Source organism: Rhinolophus hipposideros (assembly GCF_964194185.1).
Source record: "Rhinolophus hipposideros genome assembly, chromosome: 9".
NCBI classification, from domain to species: Eukaryota; Metazoa; Chordata; class Mammalia; order Chiroptera; family Rhinolophidae; genus Rhinolophus; species Rhinolophus hipposideros.
The window spans coordinates 8,908,888-8,931,931 of NC_138055.1; the positions used below are offsets into that span (position 1 = coordinate 8,908,888).

The 23,044-nt window shown below is 57.8% G+C and overlaps 1 protein-coding gene and 1 long non-coding RNA gene across 2 annotated transcripts; one reads left to right on the top strand and one right to left on the bottom strand.

Moving 5' to 3' along the window:
* Window positions 1-10,909: 10,909 nt before the first annotated feature.
* On the top strand, window positions 10,910-21,596 carry SOX10 (SRY-box transcription factor 10). Its single transcript, XM_081058838.1, has 4 exons — window positions 10,910-11,095; window positions 11,596-12,107; window positions 16,555-16,823; window positions 19,178-21,596. The coding sequence occupies exons 2-4, from the start codon at window positions 11,674-11,676 to the stop codon at window positions 19,879-19,881; spliced, it is 1,407 nt and encodes a 468-aa protein (XP_080914964.1). The 5' UTR covers window positions 10,910-11,095; window positions 11,596-11,673; the 3' UTR covers window positions 19,882-21,596.
* On the bottom strand, window positions 12,137-19,152 carry LOC308501787. Its single transcript, XR_013993966.1, has 3 exons — window positions 18,497-19,152; window positions 14,385-14,456; window positions 12,137-14,264 (listed from the first exon to the last, which is right to left on the bottom strand). It is a non-coding gene; the product is annotated as an uncharacterized lncRNA (long non-coding RNA).
* Window positions 21,597-23,044: the final 1,448 nt, after the last annotated feature.

Here is a 23,044-nt window from a genome sequence, read left to right on the forward strand (position 1 = left end):
CAGCAACCCCCAATATTTCTAGGTAGACAGGGACAGGGTAGGAGGGATGGTGGGGCATGGAGACAGAAATGCAGGGGTGGAGATGGAGAACAGAGTCAGGGGCTGAAGAAAGAGGGAGAGCAAGGACAGAGATGTGGAGGGCCAGAAGGGAAGGACACCAAGGGACAGAAGCAACCGCCTGTGGGCTGAAAATCATAAGGCTGGAGGTGAGGGGCTGTGGGCAGAAAGAGGAAGAGGAGGCAACGGCGAGAGGGAAGGAAATCAAGACAGAGAGAGCGAGACAAGGCTGTGGACAAGAGGCAGAGACAGAAGTGGAAAGGGGACAAAGCCAAGACCAAAAGGAAGAGGAGAAGGAGGGAGGCAGGGGGCAGCCCTGGCTGGGCTGCTCAGGGCCCCTCCCAGGCCCCCCTCCCCGGCAGGTCGGTGCAGCCCCCACATGGCTCCCTGCTCCCTGCGCAGGCTCTGTGCTCCAGTGCCACACAGAAGGACGTGGTCCTTGCCTTCGTACGGCCAGGCATGTGTGCCTGCTGGGGACGCAGCAGTGAGGAGGGCACTGCAGAGGGTTGCCTGCCCAAGAGGTGGGACTTTTGAGGCTGGGGAAGGGGACTTAGAGACCATCTATTCCAACAGTTCCCACACCAGCTGCATCGCAATCTCAGTGGATCTTTTAAAAATAGATTCCCACCCAAATCTAAGACGCAGATGGTACTGCGGATCAGTATTGATAGCAAACTCTCCAATGAGTTTGCAGCAACCCCAGGTTTGGGCCACACTGGCAGATGAGGAGGGCACTGGTGGCCACCCAAGGTCACACAGCAATCCCCTGCAGAGCCGGGACTGCAGTGAGGCTTCCCAGGTTCCAGCCCAGGGTGCTGGGTGGGTCTGTCCAGTGCCAAGGAAACAGGAAGGGCTTAAGTGGCAGTGCCCTCTCCCCTTCCCTCCATCCCTCTAGCCTCAAGGCCCAGGCCCAGCTCTTCAGGGGCTGCCAGGCCCACAAATGAAATGGGAGAGAAGAAGGCATTGAGCCAGAACGAGATTGCTCTCCCCATTCCCTCTACACACACCCCGCCCCCGTCCCCCGAGTGCCAAGGCCTGGGGCTGCGAGCTCTAGCCAGGGATTGGGGGCGGAGGGTGGGGCAGGAGGGAGAAGGGGGAAGACCTGGGTGCTTCCTGTCCCCCCTCTTCCCCTCCCCAGCCTCCTTGGGCTCAGGGCTGGGTCCCCCGGGGCAGTGGTGTCTGAAGCTGACAGATCTGCCTGGTCCATCCTGCCTGCTGGAGGAAGGGGTGGAGCTGGCGGGGAGCTGGCTCAGAGCCCCATCCCGTCCTCCCCTGTCCTAGGTCCTCAGAGGCTTGGTGTCCCAGTGTACCCAGCCTGTCCCTCTGGTGGCCCCCAGTTCCAAAAGAAGGAAAAGCACTGGGAATGCAGACGCCTGCCTCCATCACATAAGACCTTGGACAAGTCTCCAGTCTCCAACCCTCAGCCTCCTTCCCAGCTCTCATCCTCTCAGGCCTCCCACCACCCCTCCCCTACCCATCCTCCCCACGAAGCTATATTCATTCATTCATTCATTCATTCCCTCACTCACTGGCCACCTCCAGTGTGCCAGGCACTCAGCTCATCACCAAGGATTCATGAATGTGATATCCTTGTGGGAAGACAATGAATTTCACAGTAAAAATACGTAATATGTATAGTACATATAACAATAATATGTAACATGTTCTATATTACATAATAACATAATTATATGTAAAATATATAAATATAATATATAAGTATATTATGTAATAATAATAATTTCACAATAAATATATAATCATAAATCGCGGTGAGTGCTATAGAGGAAAAGGCCAGGGTGCTGTGGAGAAAATAATTGATAATGAAGGACTGGGAAGTGCCTCTGCAGAGGTGACCTTTAGACTGAGCCCAAAAGAGGAGCCAACGAGGAGACAGAGTATTCGGCAGAGAGAGAGCGTTGTTGTGCTGCCTCGGAGGTGGGAAAGTGCTGCCTGAGTTAGAGGAGGTGGGAGCCGGACACTGGCTGGAGTCCGGGATGAGCATGGGGCGGGTCATGCTGGGCCAGGCTGAAGACGGGATATGATCCTAAGAGCCATGAGAAGGAAGTGTGCATTTGATCCGTCTGTGATTGGAAGGTTTCTTTGTCTCTGTGCACATGTGTCTGCCGCATCTGTGTGCCTGAGAACAGGTGAGTAAAGGGCTGACTGTGGGGCGTGAACGTGAGTCCCACCCCTAGAGAGCTAAGAGGAGTGATATGGCCCAGGAAAGGGACAGGCTCTCTCGGGAGAGCAGAAGTGGGGGCAGGGATTTTAGTGGGTCCTCTGCCTGGTCAACGAGGTTCGACAAGCAACTACCGAGCACACGCTGTGTGCTCACATGTCCAGCCCTGAGCAGCTGCCTCGGGGAGACAAAACCAGATGTGGGCCTTTTCCTATAACCCCTAAAATCCGGAGAGTAAAAGAACCCCTGGGGCGGCTGGATGGTTTAGAGCGGGAGCTCTCAATAACAAGGTTGCTGGTTCAATTCCCGCATGGGATGGTGGGCTGCGACCCCTGCAACAAAGATTGAAAACGGCGGCTGGACTTGGAGCTGAGCTGCGCCCTCCACAACTAGATTGAAGGACAACGACTTGGAGCTGATGGGCCCTGGAGAAACACACTGTCCCCAATATTCCCCAATAAAGTTAAAAATAAAAAGTAGAAGAACCCCTGGAGATCTCAGGGCAACTCCCTCATTGTACAGATGAAGGCACCGGCGAGCCCAGGGAGGGCGGCTGACTTCCCCAAGGTCACACAGCAAGACTCGGGACTTTGGCAGGGTCAGGATCAGCTCTTCACACAGCACCTGCCCAAGCCAAAACTCACACTCAGTGGTACCCTCCTCACTGCGCTGTCCTGAGCCCCGAACGGGAGACATTCAAACTCTGACTTCTCAACAGGCCTCTTGGTAGGGAGGCGAGGCAAATAGAAAATCCGCGTGCCTGGCAGCCTCGAGGGTATATGACACTCTCTACTTGCACCAAAGCACCTGCATGTGTGAGCCCCCCTGGGCTGTGCCTGACTCCTTTGCTCTGACTGCAGCCAGGGCAACTCTTCCCCCTAAAAAGGGAAGAGATTTTCCCGGGCGCTATCAGCTCCAGAATATTATTATACCCAGCGTGTTGACCATCCTACCCGCGAAATGTTGGACAGTGACTGGCAGCAGAAATGACGGACAAGAGGCAATTCTGATTTCTACCTTTTATCCCAGGCACGGTGCTCAGCACGTGCTCGATTTTGTTTGTTTTTCATCTTTGTGACATTCCCCCGAGGCAGTATTGCTACCCTCATTTTAAAGATGAGGAAATTGAGGCACAGGGAAATTACGTGCTGGTCCAATCCCATCATGGGTTACTGGGGCAAGGACCGGATCTGAACTCTGCCTCTCTGGCTTAGGTCTCAGACTTGTCATCACTTGTCTCCTGGTTCCTTTACAGAGTGACATCATCAAAGGATAAGGTAATCTTATTGTGGGGAGGCCCTTTTGAGCTCTACAAACACTAAAATCCCACTGGAACACTCCATTTTCATTTCCAGGGGACAGAAATAACCCTGTGAGAGCAGAGGTGCACTCACACTAACCTCAAGACGTGTCTGTTCACACGCAGCCCAATCCCCTGCCCTTTGTTATCCATAGCCCTGGTCCTGGGTTATACTCTGGATGACACAGGGAAATGACAGGGAATCGAGGGGGAAGACCTGGGTTTTTCCAGTCACCTTGTAAACTGGGCAACCTGGACAAGCCCCTCCCCTCAGGCCTCCCAGCTGCCTGGCAGTGACAAAGGACAAAGGCATGTCATTAGCCACGCACAACCCACTCTGCTCTGACAGTAGCAGCCCCCTCCAGGGGAAACACCAAGGGTCGCATCTGATAAAGGCCACCCTCAGCCCTCCCCTACCTTTCCTTTCTTTCCTCCACCTGCCCCACTCCCTTTATCCTCAGGCACGTCTGCACCACGTTGCCTATTCGGTGTGTGGGAATGTGTGACTGAATGAATGAACCCGCTTCCAGCTCATCAACAAGCTCCCTGAAGACAAGCAGAGTGCTCGCTCCTCTTCATTACCCCACAGACAGCAGACCCTTGCCTAGGTCGGGTCCTCAGAAAAGCCGGGTGTGTAAAGTTATGGCGGAGAAGTCAAATTCCACGACCAAACAGTCATATGACCTCAGTCCATCAAAGTCATCCCTTCCCCTTCTGCTTTTGTTCAACGTGATGTCAATCCTGCCCTAGCTCTGCCAGTCCCCAGGGTTACTGGGTGCTGCTGGGAGAACATCCCCTAATAGCGCTTCAGCACAATTAAGCAGCAATGACTACTATCAATCCCAAGGTCACCCGACAGTCACCCTTTGCAGGCAGATTCCCGAGATGCTAATAACAATAGCTGCCATTTACGGAGCCCTGGTATGTGCCAGGCACAGTCCTAAGTGTTTACATATATTATCTGGTTTAATCCTCACCACAACCTGGAAGGAAACTGAGACGTGAAGTCATTTGCCAAGGACACACAGCTAAGAAGTAGGGGTGCCAGGATCCCAACTCCAGAGCACCACACCTTAGTCTGTGTACATTCATCTGTCTGCAAGTCACTCACTGTGTACGTTCTCTGTGCCTGGCATCGTGGAGGAAGGTGGCACCGAGGCAGTTCACAGGTACACACTCCAGCAGACCCAATGTCCTGCTGGAAAGGTGAGCCAGGCAGGAAGCAGGGGAGGCTCCAGGCCTCGGCCAATAGGCAAAATGTCCAGTGGGCAGGGCTGGGCCCACAGGCGTGGGCCACGCCTCGGGAGTGGGCAGAGTGGATGTGGCTACAGCTTAGGTAGGGGGCAGGGGGCGGGGGCAAGGTGGGGCGTGGGGTGTGTGGAGCTCTGTGCCGCATTGCAGGGGAACAGCCTTAGGGACACCCAGGTCCTCCCTGGGTCAGAGCTCCTTACGGGAGTACCCCACCTTCTTCTTGACTCTTGGGAGAGAGAAAGGGGGAGAGAAAAGGACCAGAGTGGGAGGAAAGGAGTTAGGATGAGGAGGAGTTGGGGAGAAAAATTTTAAACAAAGATCCATTTCTTAAGTGCAAAATTTAGGGCTTTTAACACCCTAACCGGCGCTGCATCTCAAAAAAGAGGAAGTGGAGAGCAGTGTTTCCTAAACTTATTTGTCCACAAAATTGTCTTTTCAAGAGATGCGATCAATGTCTTAGGAATTCCAAGGGGACTGAGGTACCACCTTGGAAATACCGGGTTAGGCCCTGGCCTCTTGTTTTGAAATATAATTCACGGGCTATTAAATCTGGAAACGCCTTCGGAGGTAACCTAGCCTGCCCCTTGTTTTACAGATGGGAAACTGAGGCCCAGAGAGGGAAGAAGGTGGCCGAGGCAACACACGGCCTCCACAGCCCAGCTGGGACTTAAACCCCAGCCCCTGGGGTTCTAGTCACCCGTTTGGCCACGGAGGACCTCGGGGGGCCAGGGGTCTGAGTGTTCATGTAGCTTTCTCCTATCAAACTCTGACCTCCTCAAGGCCAGGCTCTGGCCTCCATCACCTACACCACCCCCCACCCCCGGCTCCTGGCTCAGTGCCCTGCACAGAGGGTACATTCAAGAAAGTTCACCAGTGTGAGAGATTCAGGGGAGACACCAGGAAAGGCTTTTCGGCAGCTGGGTTTGGGCGACAAGCTGGGTTTGGGAACAAGCAGTCTCCTTCTCTGAGAGCTTCTAAGAAGAGGGCAGACGCTGGCTGCCCCAAGGCAGCACTGGGCACCAGCCCCAGCTTCCTTGTTCCCAGAGAGAGCGGGGTTGGGAGGGGAAGGAAGGCTTAGGCCCCAGGAGCTGTCTTCCTGGCCCACGTCCGGGACCCTCAGCTTGGACCAGAAACAGGGACGGGCGAGAGCCCCTGTTGGGACAGGCCCTGGAATGCTGGCCTCCTCCCCGAGTGCTCAGGTCCTCCGCCTCCAGGAAGCCACTCCTGCACTCTCAAGCCTCCCTGATCTTTTCCTCCTTGGATCTATGCCAGCAACTCAACTCAGGGGAGACTCTCAAAGGTCTTGCTAGTGCCTAGAGAGGCTGAGACTGAGAGGAAGGCATGACCCTGCCCTCAGGGGGCGCCCAGAGGAAGTGGAGACTGGCCTGGATGCCAGGCTGTGTGTGAGGAGGTGAGGCAGGCACGAAGCTTCTGCCTCAACCCCACAAGAAAGTAATACAGGGAAAGAATTCCAATCAAGGCGTCCAGGGGTGCACTCCTGAAGAGAAGGCCTCTGAGCTGGGCAGCAAACAGGGGTGGCGGAGCAAGTGGAAAGGCTTGGGGGGCGGGGAGCAGGAGGGGACTGGCCGGCAGGCCTGTGCCTGGGGTCTGGGGGCAGTAGAGTTCAGTGGCCAGAGGCTGGGCTTGGGAGGCACCAGTCCACGCCCTCCCCTCATCGGCTGAGTGAGCTCGGGCTCGTCACTGAACAGCTCTGTGCCTCAATTTCCTTCCTAGAAGGAGAATCATTACAGCACCTACTGACAGTGTTGTTGAGAGGACCGAATGAGTCCAGTGACAGGTGCTTAGAGCTGGGTGGGCCCACAGGGAGGCTCTAGCAGGAAGGAGCACAGGCACGGGAGGCCCACCCACGAAGAACTTATCACAGCACACATCCTGGTCTCAGGCTGGGAGTCAACGGGCAGATTAAAAACTCCTGAAGGCAAGTCCACAGCGACTGCTCCGCCAATACCTGCGCACTTGAACCGAAGTGATTACTCTTCCCCATCCCCCAATGCATAAATTACTTTTTCTAATTACCATGTATTACTAAGTACCAAACATGGAGCTAGGCACATATGTGTGTGTTCTTATGTAATTCTGCCATCCGCTTGGCAACATAGTGATATAGAAAATTATCTACACTTTACACCTGCAAACACCAAGTCCTGGGAGGTCACCAGCATAACCTGCCCAAGGCCATGTGGATACCAGCGGCACGACCTCCTCACTCCAAGTCCAGTGCTCTGTCTACTGTACCCCAAACCAACAAGAACACGGCCTGTCCAAAGGTGGGGTTGGCCTAGGGAACATGCGAAGGAGCCCCCCCATACTCACCCAGCTAAGCTTCTGTTCTGGTCGCTACTATACCCTTGACCCCTGACCCGTGCCCCTCAGCCCTATCCCTCTCCAAAGCACAGCCTCTCCCCGGTATGATTGCACTTCTGGCCTTCAGCTCTGGGGTCCAGAGCCCTAGCCCTCCGCTCTTCCCTGCAGATTTTTGGGTCCTGCAAGGGGTCATTATAGCCTCAGGATTCCAGAGAGCCAAATGAGGGTGGGCAAGGCCCCAAATAAGCTTCAACATGTAAATGTCTGGACCCCATCCCCAGAAATTCAGAATTAGTCAGTGTGTGCTAGGATCTGGGCTTCTGTGTTTTTTTATAACTCCATACGATTCTAAAGCACAGCCAGAGTTCGAATCAGTGCTCTAGACAGTTGCCAGGGAGCTGGTCATAAATGCAGAATCTCAGGCCCCCCCTGGGCCCCGAAGAATGGGAGCCAGGTCACTGTGCACCTTTACGCCCAGGCACTGCCCTGGGCCAACCTTGTCTCCACAGACAAGCAAGAAGGGATGAAAGGGCCCTCAGGGAACTGGAGGTGGCGGTCTGAGGCCCCGCGAGGGGGCACAGGCCTGAAAGAAGAGGGAGACAGCCAGGACCAGCAGGTCACATCCACACAGCGCCTAGAGGTGGTGGAATGCTTATTCCCAGTCCCCTTATCTGGTCCTCAGCCCTGTCCTCGGAGGGAGTTGGGAAACTGAGGCTGGAGCAGAGGCTCCACCCCTCACCCCTGCATGGCCCCTGGCTCTGGGAACAGCAGATTTCCCCATCTCATCTCAGCATATCCTAGGAGGCAGGCAGGGCTGGAGGGTGGTCATTACCCTAGGTGACAAATGAGGGAGTGGGGCCTGGGGCAGGGAACCGAGGACAGAGCCTTCCACAAAACAGGACCAGTAGCCTGGAAAGAGGGCTCAGGGAGCTAAAGGGTTAAGGGTCACCGCTCTGACCAAAGCAGCTCTGCCAGGCAGGGTCATCAGTGGGCTTTGCATTCGACTGACAGAATTTCCTTCTTTCTCTTCCTCTCTGAGACCGGCTGAGGAGTAAATCTGCGACCAGTGACCACAGCACCCAGGATGGATCCCAGGAAACCCCTGTTGCTCTTGAAAGTCCTCTCCGCCCAGGAAAAGAAGCCTGAATCTCCACCAGTACACTCACACTTTGCGCCCCTCTCTGTTGGGAAGAGAGGACAGGCTAGAATGCACCTGCCACCACACCTCACTGAGGATGCGCAGACTGGATTGGGGTGAGGTGAGGGAAGGGTCCTGATGAGCATCCTTGCAGAAGGGTCAGGAATGAGGGGGAAAGGAACCCACCCACTCCGAGCAGGAAAGGGAGCAGAAGGCGGTGCTGGTCCCACTGGCTGTTCTGCCAAGGACAGAGGCCTGGTGTTGCCATCCAGGACCCCTCCCCTTCTCCAAACCCCCTGTTCTCCCAGGATGAATATGGGGGCCTTCACCCACTCCTGCTGGAGAAAGCTGGGCCCCCAGGGCTTAGGATAGGATGGAGGGGATCACAGTTGCCAGCATGGTGGCTGGGTGGGGGAAAAGTGTTCCCAGCAGGGGGTCCCCGCCCCCACAGCCCTGGGCATCTACCAGCCCTTCCCCCCACCCCTGAAGGCCCACCTGCCTCACATAGCACCTCTCAGCAGAAAAGCCCAAGCATAGTACTGAGGAAACGGGGAAAGAGGGAGAGAGAGAAAAACAAGAGGGAGGGGAAGAGAGAGGCCCCCCTCTGTCCACTGTGGCTTCTCTGCAGACCCAGAGAGCCCACTGCCATCCCCACCCCCATCCTGGCACAGCTGGGCCAAGGAGGACAAGGGAGGAGGCGGGAAGTCAGCGAGGGGAGCTGTGGACCCCACACTCAGCTTCCTACCCTGGGCTCTCACCCTCCACAGCTACCCCTCCCTGCCCTAGGGGGTCTCAGAACCAAATCACAGACACCACAGGGGGCAGGGAGGCCCTTCCCTCGAAGAGGAGGAACCAAGGGTGGAAGGATGAATGGGGACCCACCGGGACCGAGAGATGCCAGGCAGGCAGGCAGCAGCGGGTGTCGGAGACTGCTGCGGGCAGCCGGACACGACCGGCTGGATGCTCGTCCCTCCGTCCCTCTGTCCATCCAGGGCGGCTCCTCTCTGGGCGGTTCTGAAGCCGGGCGGGCGCTGTTAAAAAGCTTTTTATGTGTGTGTGTGTTAATCACATGATTGCCGTTCACCTGTATTTCGAACAAAGACAGCTCACTGTTTCAAGGCCCCGAACAAGAGTCTGGGCACAGGGAAGAGAAGGGAGGCGGGGGGAGGAGGGTTGGCAGCGCCGGGGGTGGCGTCGAGGAAAACTGGGGGGAGATTGTCCAAGGCCGGCAAGCGAGAGAAAGAGAAAACCCTTATCAAACTCCTAATTCACTGGGCTCCGAGGCCCCAGACACACTGGCCCGATTGTCTGGCTGGTTGTGTGTGCGAGCATGTGTGTGTGTGTGTTCCAATGTCCGCTCCCCCCACCCCCAACATGCCTTCGCCTCGTGTGACTACCTCATTGTGTCCCATTACCCACTCCCCTCCACCCCCTTGGCCTTTCCCAAGCATGAGGCCTTGCCTAGACCCCCTTTCCAGCCCCACTCCAGACAGGACTCCCTTGGGGTAGGCCCGGGGCCTTGCCCAGCTGCTGAGGAGCTCAGAACCATACCTGGTTGCCAGTGCGGCCTAGGCTCCATCTGTCCCTCCATATACACCCCACCTCTGCCTCGACACCCACCCATTAGGAAGAGAGAGGGGCTGTGACCTTTGGAGGAGAGACCTAGGAAAGTGGAGAGAAAAAGGAGCCTTGGATGATGAGCAGGACAGAAAAACGGACGGGGGTCATCCAGCTGGGGAAGGGGCTGAGGAGAGAAATGAACAAAGAGGAGGAAGAGGGAAGCAGGGCAATTCCTCACCCTTTCTGGTGCCAGGGGACTGTGAACTTCATGGCAACCAGGACTGGGATCCCCCCACACCAAGAGAATGTGACCCCAGTGTGAAGGGAGTTGGGTCCCAGGAAGGCAGGCCCCAGAAGCTTTTCAGCCCTACTTGAGGAGGCCCTTCAGTCCCAAGTCCAGCCTCCTGGGAACTTTAGCCCGGTCTCTCCACCTTGAGCCAGCCCACCCTTACTTGTGCAGGTGTCCAATGAGAAGGGACCAGGGGTCAGGCTGGGGCATCTGCACTGGCAGCGGGTGTCCTCCTGCACCCTGCCATAGCAGGTATAGACCTGGGTCTGTCAGTTGAGGCAGAGAGGTCAGCCTGATTGGGGGTTGGGGCACAGTGAGATACTGGGAAGCAGGGCCTGGCCACCGGCACTCCATAATATGTCTCACACTGAAGCCACACAAGCCAGCCACCCTCACATGTCAACAGAACCTTCATCTGCCTTCCTGTCATCCTTCCCCAATCTTTTGCCAACTGCCCACCCTGCTATCCGAGGCAGAGATTGGGGGTCCCAGTTGGGCCCAATTTTCCTCCAAGCAACAGGTCTTGACCCCACCCACCTGTATCCCTTGGCTTTCCTGACCTGACTGCCCCCACTCCTACACCTCCCCAACTAAACTCAGGCCCCAAGATGGGCCTGGGGCAGCAGTGCAGGGAGCTGGGGTGGGGGGGCCTGATGGAGGAGTCCTGAGTGTTGGGGACGAAGGAAAGCGCTGGAGGCTCCACCTTCTGCCCTTCCCTCCCTCCCCTCCCCTCCCCCTCTCCCCCTCCTTCCTTCCCCAGCCCTCGGCAGCAGCTCAGTGCTCAGTCAGTCTCAGGCTGTCCGGCCAGGGTGGTTGGCGGTGAGGATTCAGGCTCCGTCCTGACGAGGCCGTGGCCTGAAGCTCAGGGCCCCCCAGCCCCTCCCTCCCAGCCCACCAGCGTCACCCTCCAGCCCCGAGCTGGACCGCACACCTTGGGACACGGTTTTCCACTTCCTAAGGACGAGCCCCAGGCTGGAGGAGAGGTCTGAGGAGGTGAGTGAGTGCGCAGTCCGCTCCTCCGCTCCTGGGCCTAGGTCTAGGACCCTGCTGTGGGGCGTGGGGTGGAGAGAGGCTGACATCCGCACACGCCCCGCACCCAGCTCCTCTAAGACCCCGTGGGGGCAGACGGAAGGGAAGAAGGAAAGGTGAGAGAAAAGGTGGGAAATTCCAGGAGCCAGGATTAGAGCAGAATAAAGAGTCCGTTTTTCTTCCCTTCCATCAACAAACCTCCACCCAAAAGGAGGTTAAAAAAAAAAACCCCAAACCCACCCACACCAAGAGACGGTTGGGACCAGGTGGTGGGAAGACGTGGAGACGGGAGGTGGGAGGCCCAGCAGGGTCTAGCATGTGCGCGGGCCCCGGGGGCTGCGATGGGTTAGGGGGGAGCAAGGCGGGTGCCAGCCGCCTCGGGGCTGTGCCCACGTCGTGTCCCGGGCCGCCGGCCGTCGGGGCTGCGCGAGCGACCGCTCCATCCCGCCTTCCTTCCCGTCCAGGTGAGCGTGGGACTCTTCGCAAGGACCCCGGCGGCGGGCCCCGGGGAGGCGGCCGAGGCGGCGGTGGCCGGGGGCGACATGGCGGAGGAGCAGGACCTCTCCGAGGTGGAGCTGAGCCCCGTAGGCTCTGAGGAGCCCCGCTGCCTGTCCCCGGGGAGCGCGCCCTCGCTGGGGCCCGACGGCGGCGGCGGCGGCGGGGGATCGGGCCTGCGAGCCAGCCCGGGGCCCGGCGAGCTGGGCAAGGTCAAGAAGGAGCAGCAGGACGGCGAGGCGGACGATGACAAGTTCCCCGTGTGCATCCGCGAGGCCGTCAGCCAGGTGCTGAGCGGCTACGACTGGACGCTGGTGCCCATGCCGGTGCGCGTCAACGGCGCCAGCAAGAGCAAGCCGCACGTCAAGCGGCCCATGAACGCCTTCATGGTGTGGGCACAGGCGGCGCGCAGGAAGCTGGCCGACCAGTACCCGCACCTGCACAACGCCGAGCTGAGCAAGACGCTGGGCAAGCTCTGGAGGTGAGCACCCACCCGCCTCCCGGACCTTCCGCGGGCCCTCCAGCTGCGGGTGGGTTCAGGCAGGACGGGCATTCCTTGGGCCCTTCTCCAGGGGACAGCCAGCCACCTTCTGATGGGGCTGTAAGGCCAGGTGTGGGCATCAGGGCCGCCCTGCCCCCACAGGTACCCCCTTGGGGTGGTGCTGGCTCCCCACCCGGGGCAGCGGCCAGGAAGGCGCCCCCTCGTGGTTGGAATTCTGTCGGTGGCAGGCGGTAGGGCCTGGGCTTCTGGGGGAGCAAAGGCGGGAAGGATGGCAGAGGGCTCGCACCGCAGACCTTCACTAACCGCTTTCCTACAGCACGCACTCTCACGGGTGCCACTGCCACCGATTCCAGTGGTGTGGGATTCAGGGGAAACCCTTGGGAAAGAACTGAAGGCCTGGCTGGAGAGGCAGGGAAACTGAGGCAGCCAACTGGAGAAGTAGGGAAAACTCAAGAAAAGCAAAGAATTTAGACAGGAGTCTTTGAAAGAGTGAGGGATGGAGAACTACTGTGGGACACATCTGCAGGATCCTGACCTATCCCAGCTGCCCTCACTGTGCCTTCCTGACCCCACCCTCCCCCAGGCCAGGGCTTCTTCGTCCCCGAGGGAAGTGGACACACAGAAAAGGCCTCCCCATCCCAAAGCTGCCAGGCTTGTCTCTTTCTCCCTCCCTCTGCCAGTTCAGCGCCATCTTCCTTTCCAGGGCCCCACCCAGCATTGAGTAACCTACCCCTCCAGCCCTGAAGTGGGAGCCAAGCCCTGGCCAGGAGGAAAGCTTGGCCCCCTTCCTACCCAGGGTCCCTCAGAATCCCAGGCTGGGGAAAAACATCTCCCCAAGGAGGAAGTTGGTCAACCCTCCCCTCAGGTCTGGGTCTCAGCCCTGCCTCCTTGGGAACATGTCGAGCAGGGCAACCCCCGTCCCGGGAGTTCTGGGCAGCTCACAAAGAGAATAGGGGCTCCAGGAGCTGCAACCCTGCAGAGGTCACCCGATTCCCCACTAGGCCCAAGAGATAGCCCTAAAAGGCAAAGGGACCGCAAAGGCCACGTAACAGCTGGTGGCAGAGCCAGGGCCGGAGCCTAGGTCTCCTGACTCTGTCCAGTGGTCTTTCCCTATACTGCCCTTGGTGACAAGAGTGGGTCACCCCTTCACTCTAAGGCGTGGTCAGAAGGTTGTGAATGTGGGAGCAAAGGAGAGGAGAGCAGTGAGGTGCACCCAGGTTTCAGAGTTAGGGCTTTGTCAGAGGAGCCTGCTGCCCTCAGCACAGTAGGGAGTGGGTCTAGAAGACCAAAGGCTTAGGGGGATGGAAGGCACAGGAGGGCCCCCAAGAGACCAAGAGAGAATCACATCCAGCCCCCTGGCCCTGTCCTTGGCCATGTGTTTGCTGAAGGCCTGGTGCCCCTTCTCCCCCTCAGACCTCAGCGTTCCACCCATCCTGGGCAGGCCCCAGGCTCAGCAGCCGACCTCCTGTGTGGACCCAGAGAGCAGAAGTCAAAGCTAGCTCCTCTGCCCAAGGTCCATCCTCACCCGCTTAGGCCAGCACCCTGGTTGCCATGGGACACAGAAGAGCAAGTGAGAGACAGACCACCAGGAGGGAGACAGACAGGCAGACAGAGCAGGCCCTGGGGACTGCGAGCAGATCACAGCACGAGTCCAATGAGAGCTTCAGAGCAAGGATGAACCCCCACTTCTCCCACCACCCCATCGCCAAGGATTTAAGATTGGACCCTCCACTCTCCCTTTCTCTGTTCACCCAGCCAAGAACCCAGGGCTTGGGCTCCTTCAAGAGGACTCGTTCCTGGCCACCACTCAAGGTGTTCGCACAGGGACCCATGGTGCCCCCCAGGGGCCAACCTGGGGTGGGGCAATGAGGAAAGCAGGCGCTGCTTGCTCAGGAGCCAATCAATCCCAGGGGTAGGAGAGTGGCAGGACAATGGCAAGGATCAAAAACTATGCCACCATGTGGGCGGGTTACCTGGATCCTGGGCAGGATCTTGAGAGGCATCTGGATCCCTCCCTGCTGGGCTGCCCAGTCTCTTCTTGGGCTCCTGCTGAGGTCCGGGCCGAGCTCATGCCTCCCAGACCTTCAGGAAGGGGGATGATTAGGCAGGCAAAACTGGAAAACAGGGGCCCTCAACCTGAAAAGAGAGACAGACGGACAGACTATGTGGGGTGCCGGAAGTGGGTTGGGGCGAGTCACAACAGCGTCCAGGTCGTGGCTCTGAAGTGGCTACGTGAACTCCAGCAGTCACGCTAACCTTTGGCGCCCGCCTGGGAGAGGACTGTTAGGTGCGGCTCACATGGTGCTGGCTGTGTGTTGGTTGACCCGCCTGGAGAGAATAATTAGAGCCAAGAGATTAAAAGGGAGTCGCAGGCTGGAGCCTCCCCTGACACCCCCACCCTCGTCCCAGGCCCACAGTCCCCTTCCCTACCATGAGGAGTAGATGGGGGTTCCCACCTTGGAACCCCCTCAGGTTGGGGGTTCAAGTTTGGGTCTGGAACCAGCCCTCTCCTCACCCCTATTCCAAACCTGGGAGACCCAGAGGACAGAGGCAAAGTGAAGGATGAGGATTGCACATGAGGATTGGGTTTGCTGTTAGAGCTGTGGGTGACAGCTGTGGGTGTCGTGCTGAGTGGGGGCCGGTCTGGAGTCAAGGCTAGATTTGGGATTGGGTTTCCGTGGTGGGGCAGGATGGGTTTGGGGTTAGGAAAAAGCCTGAACAGAGCTGAAGTCTGGGTGAGGCTGGGGTTGCGGTTCGAGGTGGGGTGAGCCTCGCAGCCAGTGAGGTACCGGGCTGGGGTGAGCGCGGGGCCTGAGGTTAGGTTTCTATCCAGGCTAACCTGGTACTGTGGGAGACCAGCTGGGGAAGTGACAGTGGGATGCATTTGGACTCTTCCCTCTTGCCTGGCCTGTGCCCTCCCTCTGCGTCCCCTGCCATTTTCTTGCTAATTCACACCCAGCTGCCAGCTGGGCAGAGTGCACAGGGAAGGTCTGGGCTGGGAGACTGAGCTCAGTGGCTCCAGCCATCCCGGGCGCCTCTGTGCTGGCTGAGCCTGCTCTGCTCCCTCAAGTGCACTTCTACCCCCCACATACCCACACACCTTCAGGGCCTGCCCCACCCAGCCTCCCAGAGACCTGGCTGGGGGGCACGGCTGGTGGGAGGAAGACTGTATCCCACACCCTGACCCCTGAGGCTCTGCTCTGGGGTCCTCATCCCATCACTGGGCTAGAGGGATCCTTGGAGAAAGCTGGGCTGGGGCTGGGCTCCACCGCCTGGGGGAGGGGACAGCGGGGCAGGCTAAGCTGCAGAGGAATGCTGCTCCCGGGAAGGAGGTGCCTGGTAGGAGGTGCCTGGTATGACCACCGGCTCCCACCCTGGGTGGGGAGGGCTCCGCCTCCTGCTGACTGGGGGAAGATGGCACCTACTGGGAGTGGGGGGAGCTGGAGAGCGCCGCCCTTTGGGCAGAGGGACAGAGCTGCTCCTCCAGGGTCCCTTATGTCTAGGTGTGTGTTCTTTCCACTTAGCACCCTCTGCAAGGTACCCCATCCTGCCCTCCCAGCCCCTGAATACACCCCCTTGCTCGCCCAGTGGGCAGGGGCAGTGCCTCCAGGGCTGCCCTCCATTGGCTGGTCTTGGACTGGGGAGAGGGTTTGTCTACCCCTGTCCAGGTCTGGGAAGATCATCTGGCTTCCTCTATTCTCTGTCACCCATGGGCAAGGAGATAGGATTCCCCAGGGAGCAGTGAAAGGCCCCTCAGCCCAGCACCCTGGAGTTCACAGAATCAGTTTTCCAGACTTGAGATGGGCCCACCCAGGTCGTCCTGTCCAAGCAGCATTAGAATAACATCTGTTTGTCAAGTGCCCGCCTCCCCACCCCAGGCCTGGTGCAAATGCTTCCCATCCATTATCTTGGCCAGTCCCACACCCGGTGAAGTAGGTTGTCGTCATCCTCATTTTGTAGGTGAAGAAACTAAGGCTCAGAGAAGTGACTTGCCCATGGTCACACAGCTAGTAAGTAGCAGAGACTGGGCTTCTCCCCCTCACCATGCTGCTTGTCTGTTTGCACACCTTGAGTGCCAGGGAGCTCACCCCCTGACCAGGCAGGCAGCTCCACTTGAAGACAGCTTTGATGCTGAGAGTTTTTCCTCTCCACGAACTGACGTCTGCCCCTCCTAAGCTCTATTTCTACTCTGAACTCCATCCTCAGGCTACCAGGAGCAGCTGCCTGACCCTTCTCACACACCAGCGCCTAAGAGATTTGGGGGTGAGATCACAGCCCACTGAGCCTGGGGTTCCTTCGGCCTCACATCTTCCAGTCCATAAGTCAAAGAGCAAGCTCTGATGCTGGGCCCTGCTCGCTGGGCTCTGCATCTCCAGGCCTCTCATGCTGGCCCCTCTGCTGTCTCCCCCAACCGCCCCCCCCACAGGCTGCTGAACGAGAGTGACAAGCGCCCCTTCATTGAGGAGGCTGAGCGTCTCCGGATGCAGCACAAGAAGGACCACCCTGACTACAAGTACCAGCCTCGGAGGCGGAAGAACGGGAAAGCGGCCCAGGGGGAGTCGGAGTGCCCCGGCGGCGAGGCCGAGCAGGGCGGGGCCGCCGCCATCCAGGCCCACTATAAGAGTGCCCACCTGGACCACCGGCACCCTGGAGAGGGCTCCCCGATGTCGGACGGGAACCCTGAGCACCCGTCAGGTGAATGCTGGGCTGGGAGCTGGGGTGGGGAAGCCTGGGCAATGTGGAGAGGCAAAGACTGAGAGACCCTGCTATTCCGCAATAACCCTGAGCCCTGGGAAGGCCTTGCCAGGCTCTGCAGTCACCCCAGCTGGGGAGCAGGGGCCCAAAGGGAGCTCAGTGGGGACTCAGGGGCCAGGGGAGGCAGCTGGGTGAGATGGCTCTGGCTGATGGGAGGGGGCCCGGCTGCTGAGTGAACAGGCCAGTTAAGGAGGCCATGAGTGAGCTACCACAAGGAAAGGCGGGACAGGATGATTCTGAGAAATGGACGACCAGATGGGGAAGAGATCGTTGCCATTTCCCCGCCTCCCAGTCTGACAGGGGAGACACGGCACGTGATGTTGAGCACAGGCCAGACATAGGGCTTCTTGTTTCATGAATGATAATAGCAGCTAACACTAATTGAGCACCTACTGTGTGCCAGGCACTGTGCTACCTGCTGTGTGTATACTAACTCACTCGATCATTCTAAACTGGGATAAGGCAGCCACTCTGCCTGGGCTCCGACCTCAGCCAGGAGGCTCATGACTCTCATCCGAAGAGTGACTTGCCACACAGCTGAGGTCTGAGCCCAGGCATTTGGCTCTGGGACCTCTGATGGCAACACAGCTGCCTCGCCCATATTCGTAACATAGAGAACGCCATGCATGGCTCAAGCCTCGTGCATGGGAAGCCTCAGGGAGTAGAGCTCTGCCTTCAAAAAACATGTCCCATGTCTTCTGTGCCTGGCCTGGGAGCAAACACTCAGGAGCCCCTGGTCTAGAGTAAGGAGCAGGGATAAACACACCTGAATTAAGTACAGGAAGAAGCAAAGACACACAAAGCCCACCCAGGACCCAGAGGGGGTATGACCCCAGGGAGGAGTCACCCACCATCCATCCATCCATATCTCCAAAAATAGCCAGCCACCCCCCTGATTCTAGTCAAGGAAGGCTTCTGGAAGGAGGCTGTGTCTGAGCTGCTTGATGTTGTCTCTGTTTTACTAATAAGAAAACTGGTTAAGAGAAGACAGGGGTCTGCCCAGGGTCACACAGTAAGTGACAGAGCCAGGATTGCAACCCAAAGTCCAGAGCACTTGGCCAGTGCAGGACTTGGCATTGCCTCTGGTCTTGGAGAAGGCACAGGCCTGCCCTCCAGGAGCTTCTGGTCCGTCTCTGAGGGAATCCCAGTCCAGCCAGCACTCCCCCACACATGTACACACCACCCTCTGAGATTCAGGGACACACACACACACACACACACACACACACACACACACACACCGGATTACCTGGACCGTGTACAGAACCACCACCTTAGAACATAACTGTGAGCGTGGGTTTTTTCTCAGCCCTCAAAGCCCAGCTCAGCTACCTCTCCTCAGTGCCACCTTGGCCAATTCCCCAGGGCAGGGTGTGTGGTTTCCTCTGGTGGTCTCCTGAAACCTGTGTATGCCCCGTCATCACAGCGCTTCTGAAGCTCCACTCTAGCCATGTGTGGGGCTCAGGGTCTCCCTAAACCTGCTAGCTTGTGAAGACAGTGACCCGTTTTAGTTACACTTGTATCCCCTGTGCCTGGCACAGTGCCCCCTGTTTGCTGAATGACCATGTGCGTGAGAAAATGGACAAAGAACAGGGGTGGAGCAGGTCAGTTACCTCAGTGCTCTCCTGAACAAGCAGGGAAAAGCAGCTGGAGGAACAATTGACAGCGTGGTGTGCGATGGGTGCCGACAGGATGGCCAGTGGGGCTGGCTCAGCAGGAAGGTTTCCTGGAGTAAGGGGCCCTGAGAGGAGGGCAGGGGTTAGAAGGGACTCATCTATGTTCAGGAGCCAGGGGAGGAGGGGGCACAGGCAAGCCAGCCAAAGAGAAAGGCAGAGTCAAGAGTGAGGAGGCAGGCGACGTCAGCAGGGAGAGCAGCCAGCAGAGGCTGAGCATGCGCGGAGGGCAGCAGGCGAGCAGGATGGACAGCCAGACCCCACTGGGTTCAGCAGCTAAGGAGCAATGGGAGCAGGGAGAGAAGGCTTTCCAACAGGAAAGGTTTTTCAAAAGGAAGCAGGCCTCTCCAGAAGGGATGGGGACAAAGGAAATCCTGCTCTGGGTGGGAGGCAGAACCCATCGCTGAGGTTGGGGACTTTCATGAACAACTGCAGGCCAACCCAAGACTATAATATAAGTAAATGCCAACTCGGGCTGCCCAAACATGGAAATTGTACCAGGTCACGCAAGGATCGGGCCTCAGCATCCTGGAGGTGAACCTCTTGTCTGAAGGTGAGCCATCAGGATCCATAAGCCTCTGACCTTATTTCCTGCTTCTCTCTCTGTCTCCTTCCGCCCAGGCCAGAGCCATGGCCCACCCACCCCTCCGACCACCCCAAAGACAGAGCTGCAGTCGGGCAAGGCAGACCCCAAGCGGGATGGGCGCTCCCTGGGGGAGGGCGGGAAGCCTCACATCGACTTCGGCAACGTGGACATCGGCGAGATCAGCCACGAGGTAATGTCCAACATGGAGACCTTTGATGTGGCTGAGTTGGACCAGTACCTGCCGCCCAATGGGCACCCGGGCCACGTGGGCAGCTACTCGGCAGCTGGCTATGGGCTGGGCAGCGCCCTGGCTGTGGCCAGTGGACACTCCGCCTGGATCTCCAAGCCACCAGGCGTGGCTCTGCCCACGGTCTCACCACCTGGTGTGGATGCCAAAGCCCAGGTGAAGACGGAGACTGCGGGGCCTCAGGGGCCCCCGCATTACAGCGACCAGCCATCCACCTCGCAGATCGCCTACACCTCCCTCAGTCTGCCCCACTACGGCTCTGCTTTCCCTTCCATCTCCCGCCCCCAGTTTGACTACTCTGACCATCAGCCCTCAGGACCCTACTACGGCCACTCGGGCCAGGCCTCGGGCCTCTACTCGGCCTTCTCCTACATGGGGCCCTCCCAGCGGCCCCTCTACACGGCCATCTCTGACCCCAGCCCCTCAGGGCCCCCATCCCACAGCCCCACACACTGGGAGCAGCCAGTATACACGACGCTCTCCCGGCCTTAAAGGGGGTCCCGGCAACCACCAGCCCTGCCCAGCCCCTCTGGGTAGCACGCCCCTCCCCCAGCCCTCATGTCCTGCTCCTTGCCCATCTCAGGCTGGTGGTGGCTGGGGAGGAGGCTGCAGACTGACAGCTGAGGGAAGGCTTTCTGTCTGGCTCACTGCCTTTGATGACCCCACCCCGTCCTATCCAGGCTCCAGCCCAGGCACAGCCCTGGACGAGGCTGGGCAGAGAAGGAGGTTGATGGTTGCCCCTAGACTGAACGATGAGGGGCTGCACCTTCCCCCGAGGATGACCCTCGTTCCCAGGACCTGAGAAGGACTCACTCACCCTCCTGTGGGAGGGGAAGCACCCAGGGTCGGATGGGAATCCAAGGCCTTGCCACTCCTGTGCCTGTGTTTCCTCTCATGGAAAATGAGGGGTCTGACATAACCCTTGCCACCTGTGCCACGTGCCCAAGCTCAAGGCCAACCAGAGACCTGCATCAGTGCCTGGAGTGGGCTATGTCTGCCCCTTGGGGGCTGAGGACAGCCTTGAACAGCCTTAGAGGGGGTGGAAGGTGGGTTAGGGGCTCAGAGGGAGGTCTCCTCACTCCCCCATCCCCTCCCCCTCCTAAACACAGGAAGGAATTGGCACAGAGGCCCCAGATCCAATTCTGTGCCAGTAACCTCATTCTTTGTCTAGTGGAGAAAGAGGGCCCCCAGTCCTCCACTGAGACCTCCCAGACCTTGAGGCACATCCCCAGAGGTGAGGAAAAGATTCAGAGACAATTCAGAGCCTTCCTTCCGACTCCCCACGAACTCCCTCGTCCCTTACCAGGCTCTGTGGCCCCTGCTCTGTCAGCCCCACCTCCTCGGGCTTCCCAGAGAGCTAGTTTCTCAGGCCCAAACCCTCTGCTCCAGGAGGAGACGCAGGGCCCAGCACCCAGGTCGCTGGCAGCAGGCTGAAGACACTAAACTCCTCGTGTGTACATTCTGCCCTGGCCTTCTGCCCTATGCCTCCCAGTGGTATCTGAATAAACTATGTAGCTCTGTCTGCCCCTATTTTCCTGTCCTGCAACCCCCACAAGCCACATGTAACTCATGACTGCCCCCTCTTATTTATCTCAGTAGCTCCCTCTCCCTACTCCCCTTCCTAGGTTCTGCAGCCCCTATTAACTCTGCATTAAGCATTCCACATAATAAAATTAAAGGTTCCAGTTACCTGCTTGGTGGGACTGACCTGGCCTGTCTCTTGGTCTCTTATCCCTGTACCGGTGCTTCCTCAAACACTTTCTGGAAGTAGCTAGGGGTGGAATGCAAAGGATAGATAACCCAGAGGCCTCCTGTCTCCCCTAGGAAGGTGAGGGCAATGCGGTGGGTTAGGACAACTGGCATCAGAGTGGGGTCAGTCTGTGCTCAGGCTGAGGGCTCAGATGGGAGCTGTGCCCCCAGCCCAGCTGTGTCCACACTGCAGGTGGCCCCTCATTGGCTCAAGCTGGAATGCAGTCAGCAGGCTTCCAAGCAGTCCCTTTGCTTGCCCAGCAGAGGGGAGGGAACTTGCAAAGAATTCAAGGGACAGATATTTGAAAGAGGCAGGTCAGGCCTGACTTCTTGCTGTCTGCAGCCAGCAGGCCTGGTCCTTTAGGATGTGTGGCTAGGCCTTCTTTCTCTGCACCCTTCCATTTGCCACACACACACACACACACACACACACACCCCTACTCCAGGATCTAGCCCATCTTCAAAGCCACTGCCCGTGTCTAAGTGTAAACCCAGGAGGGCAGACATGCAATCTAACCCTTCAGTGCTTACTCCCTAAGAACTCTCCTCAGCAGAATTCCAAGCTGTGCTCGGGGGCCAGGAGCCATCCACCTCCGGGACAGAGGAAATCTCTTCACCATCGTCTGTGTCCCACTGATGGATGGCTCCAATGGGTGGAAGTCTTCCTTACCCGCAGCTAATAAGTGACAGCTACCATGTACTGAGTGCTCCCTCGCCAAGTACCTTGCCAAGGGCTTTATGTCATTCAGGACGGAGGGAGCGGGTCCGATCAGTACCCCCATTTTCCAGAGGGGAAAACTGAAGCTTTGAGAGGTTCACGCTAAGGAGGCTGGTGCAGGAATTTGAAGGCAGTGCTGACTCCTTCAGTGCACCATGAACCATCTTCCACCTGCCCCGCGTCTGTGGGCCCTTCTTTCCCTTTTCATGTGAAGTGACGCTGCTTTCACTGCTCCAGACCTCGCCTCTCAGTCAGGACCTGGGGTGGGCTGGGGAGTGCCTAGGTGTAGCCCAGTCCACCAGGGTGGCCAAACTCCCACCTGGAAGCTGTGCCATGGAAGCCCTTCAGAGAACCTGCCCCAAACTGCTGGCTCCCGTGAAGCTTAGTGGTCGCTCCAAGCCTGCGCTTACAGACGGTATCTGCTGCCAAGTCACATCACCGCCACTGTACATGAGCTGTTTCCTGCTGCTTTGTTTGGTTGTAGATAAATGCACGATTTTACACCGATCTTGAACAGGTCTCATCTTATTGGATTTGACCACTTCCCACCTAGATTAAACTTTCTGAAATCCTGAATACGACTTATTAGCTCTCCTCCGAGCTTTATGTATCTGCAACCTTGTCACCATTCAAATTGCCAATAAGAAGGTTGAAATGAAGAAGAGCAGGCCCTGTGTACACGAACTCCCTCTCCATCGTCAGGTCTGTTATCCCCACTCAGGGAAAGACTGTCCCATCAATTGTGAATCTATCGAATTACAGCAGCACAAGGTACACACTTCTCCGTCACAGGCACACGGACCTTGCTAAAATCAACACTTGCTGTATCTACCTGTGGCATTCCTTCGACCTACCAGACCAGTCACCGATGAAGAAACCGCAGGTGGTTCATGTGGCGATATTCTTAGAAACAAACCCGATGCTAGTTCCTGGATCTCTTCTTTATTATGTTTTCAAATATGCAGTCACCTATTCTCTACTTGTTAGGTATCGATTAGTACTAACCTTATGTGCTCATAATTTTTAGTCCACCCTTCTGCCTCTGTTGAAAAATAGGACGTCGGTCCATTTCCAGTCTGTTCACTGCTCCTGCTGTCGGTGGGATTAGACATGGAGCCACAGGGTAGGGGGAAGGGCTACATGAAGATGAAACCCCCACCTCCAGGCCCCTGCATCTCGAGATCAACT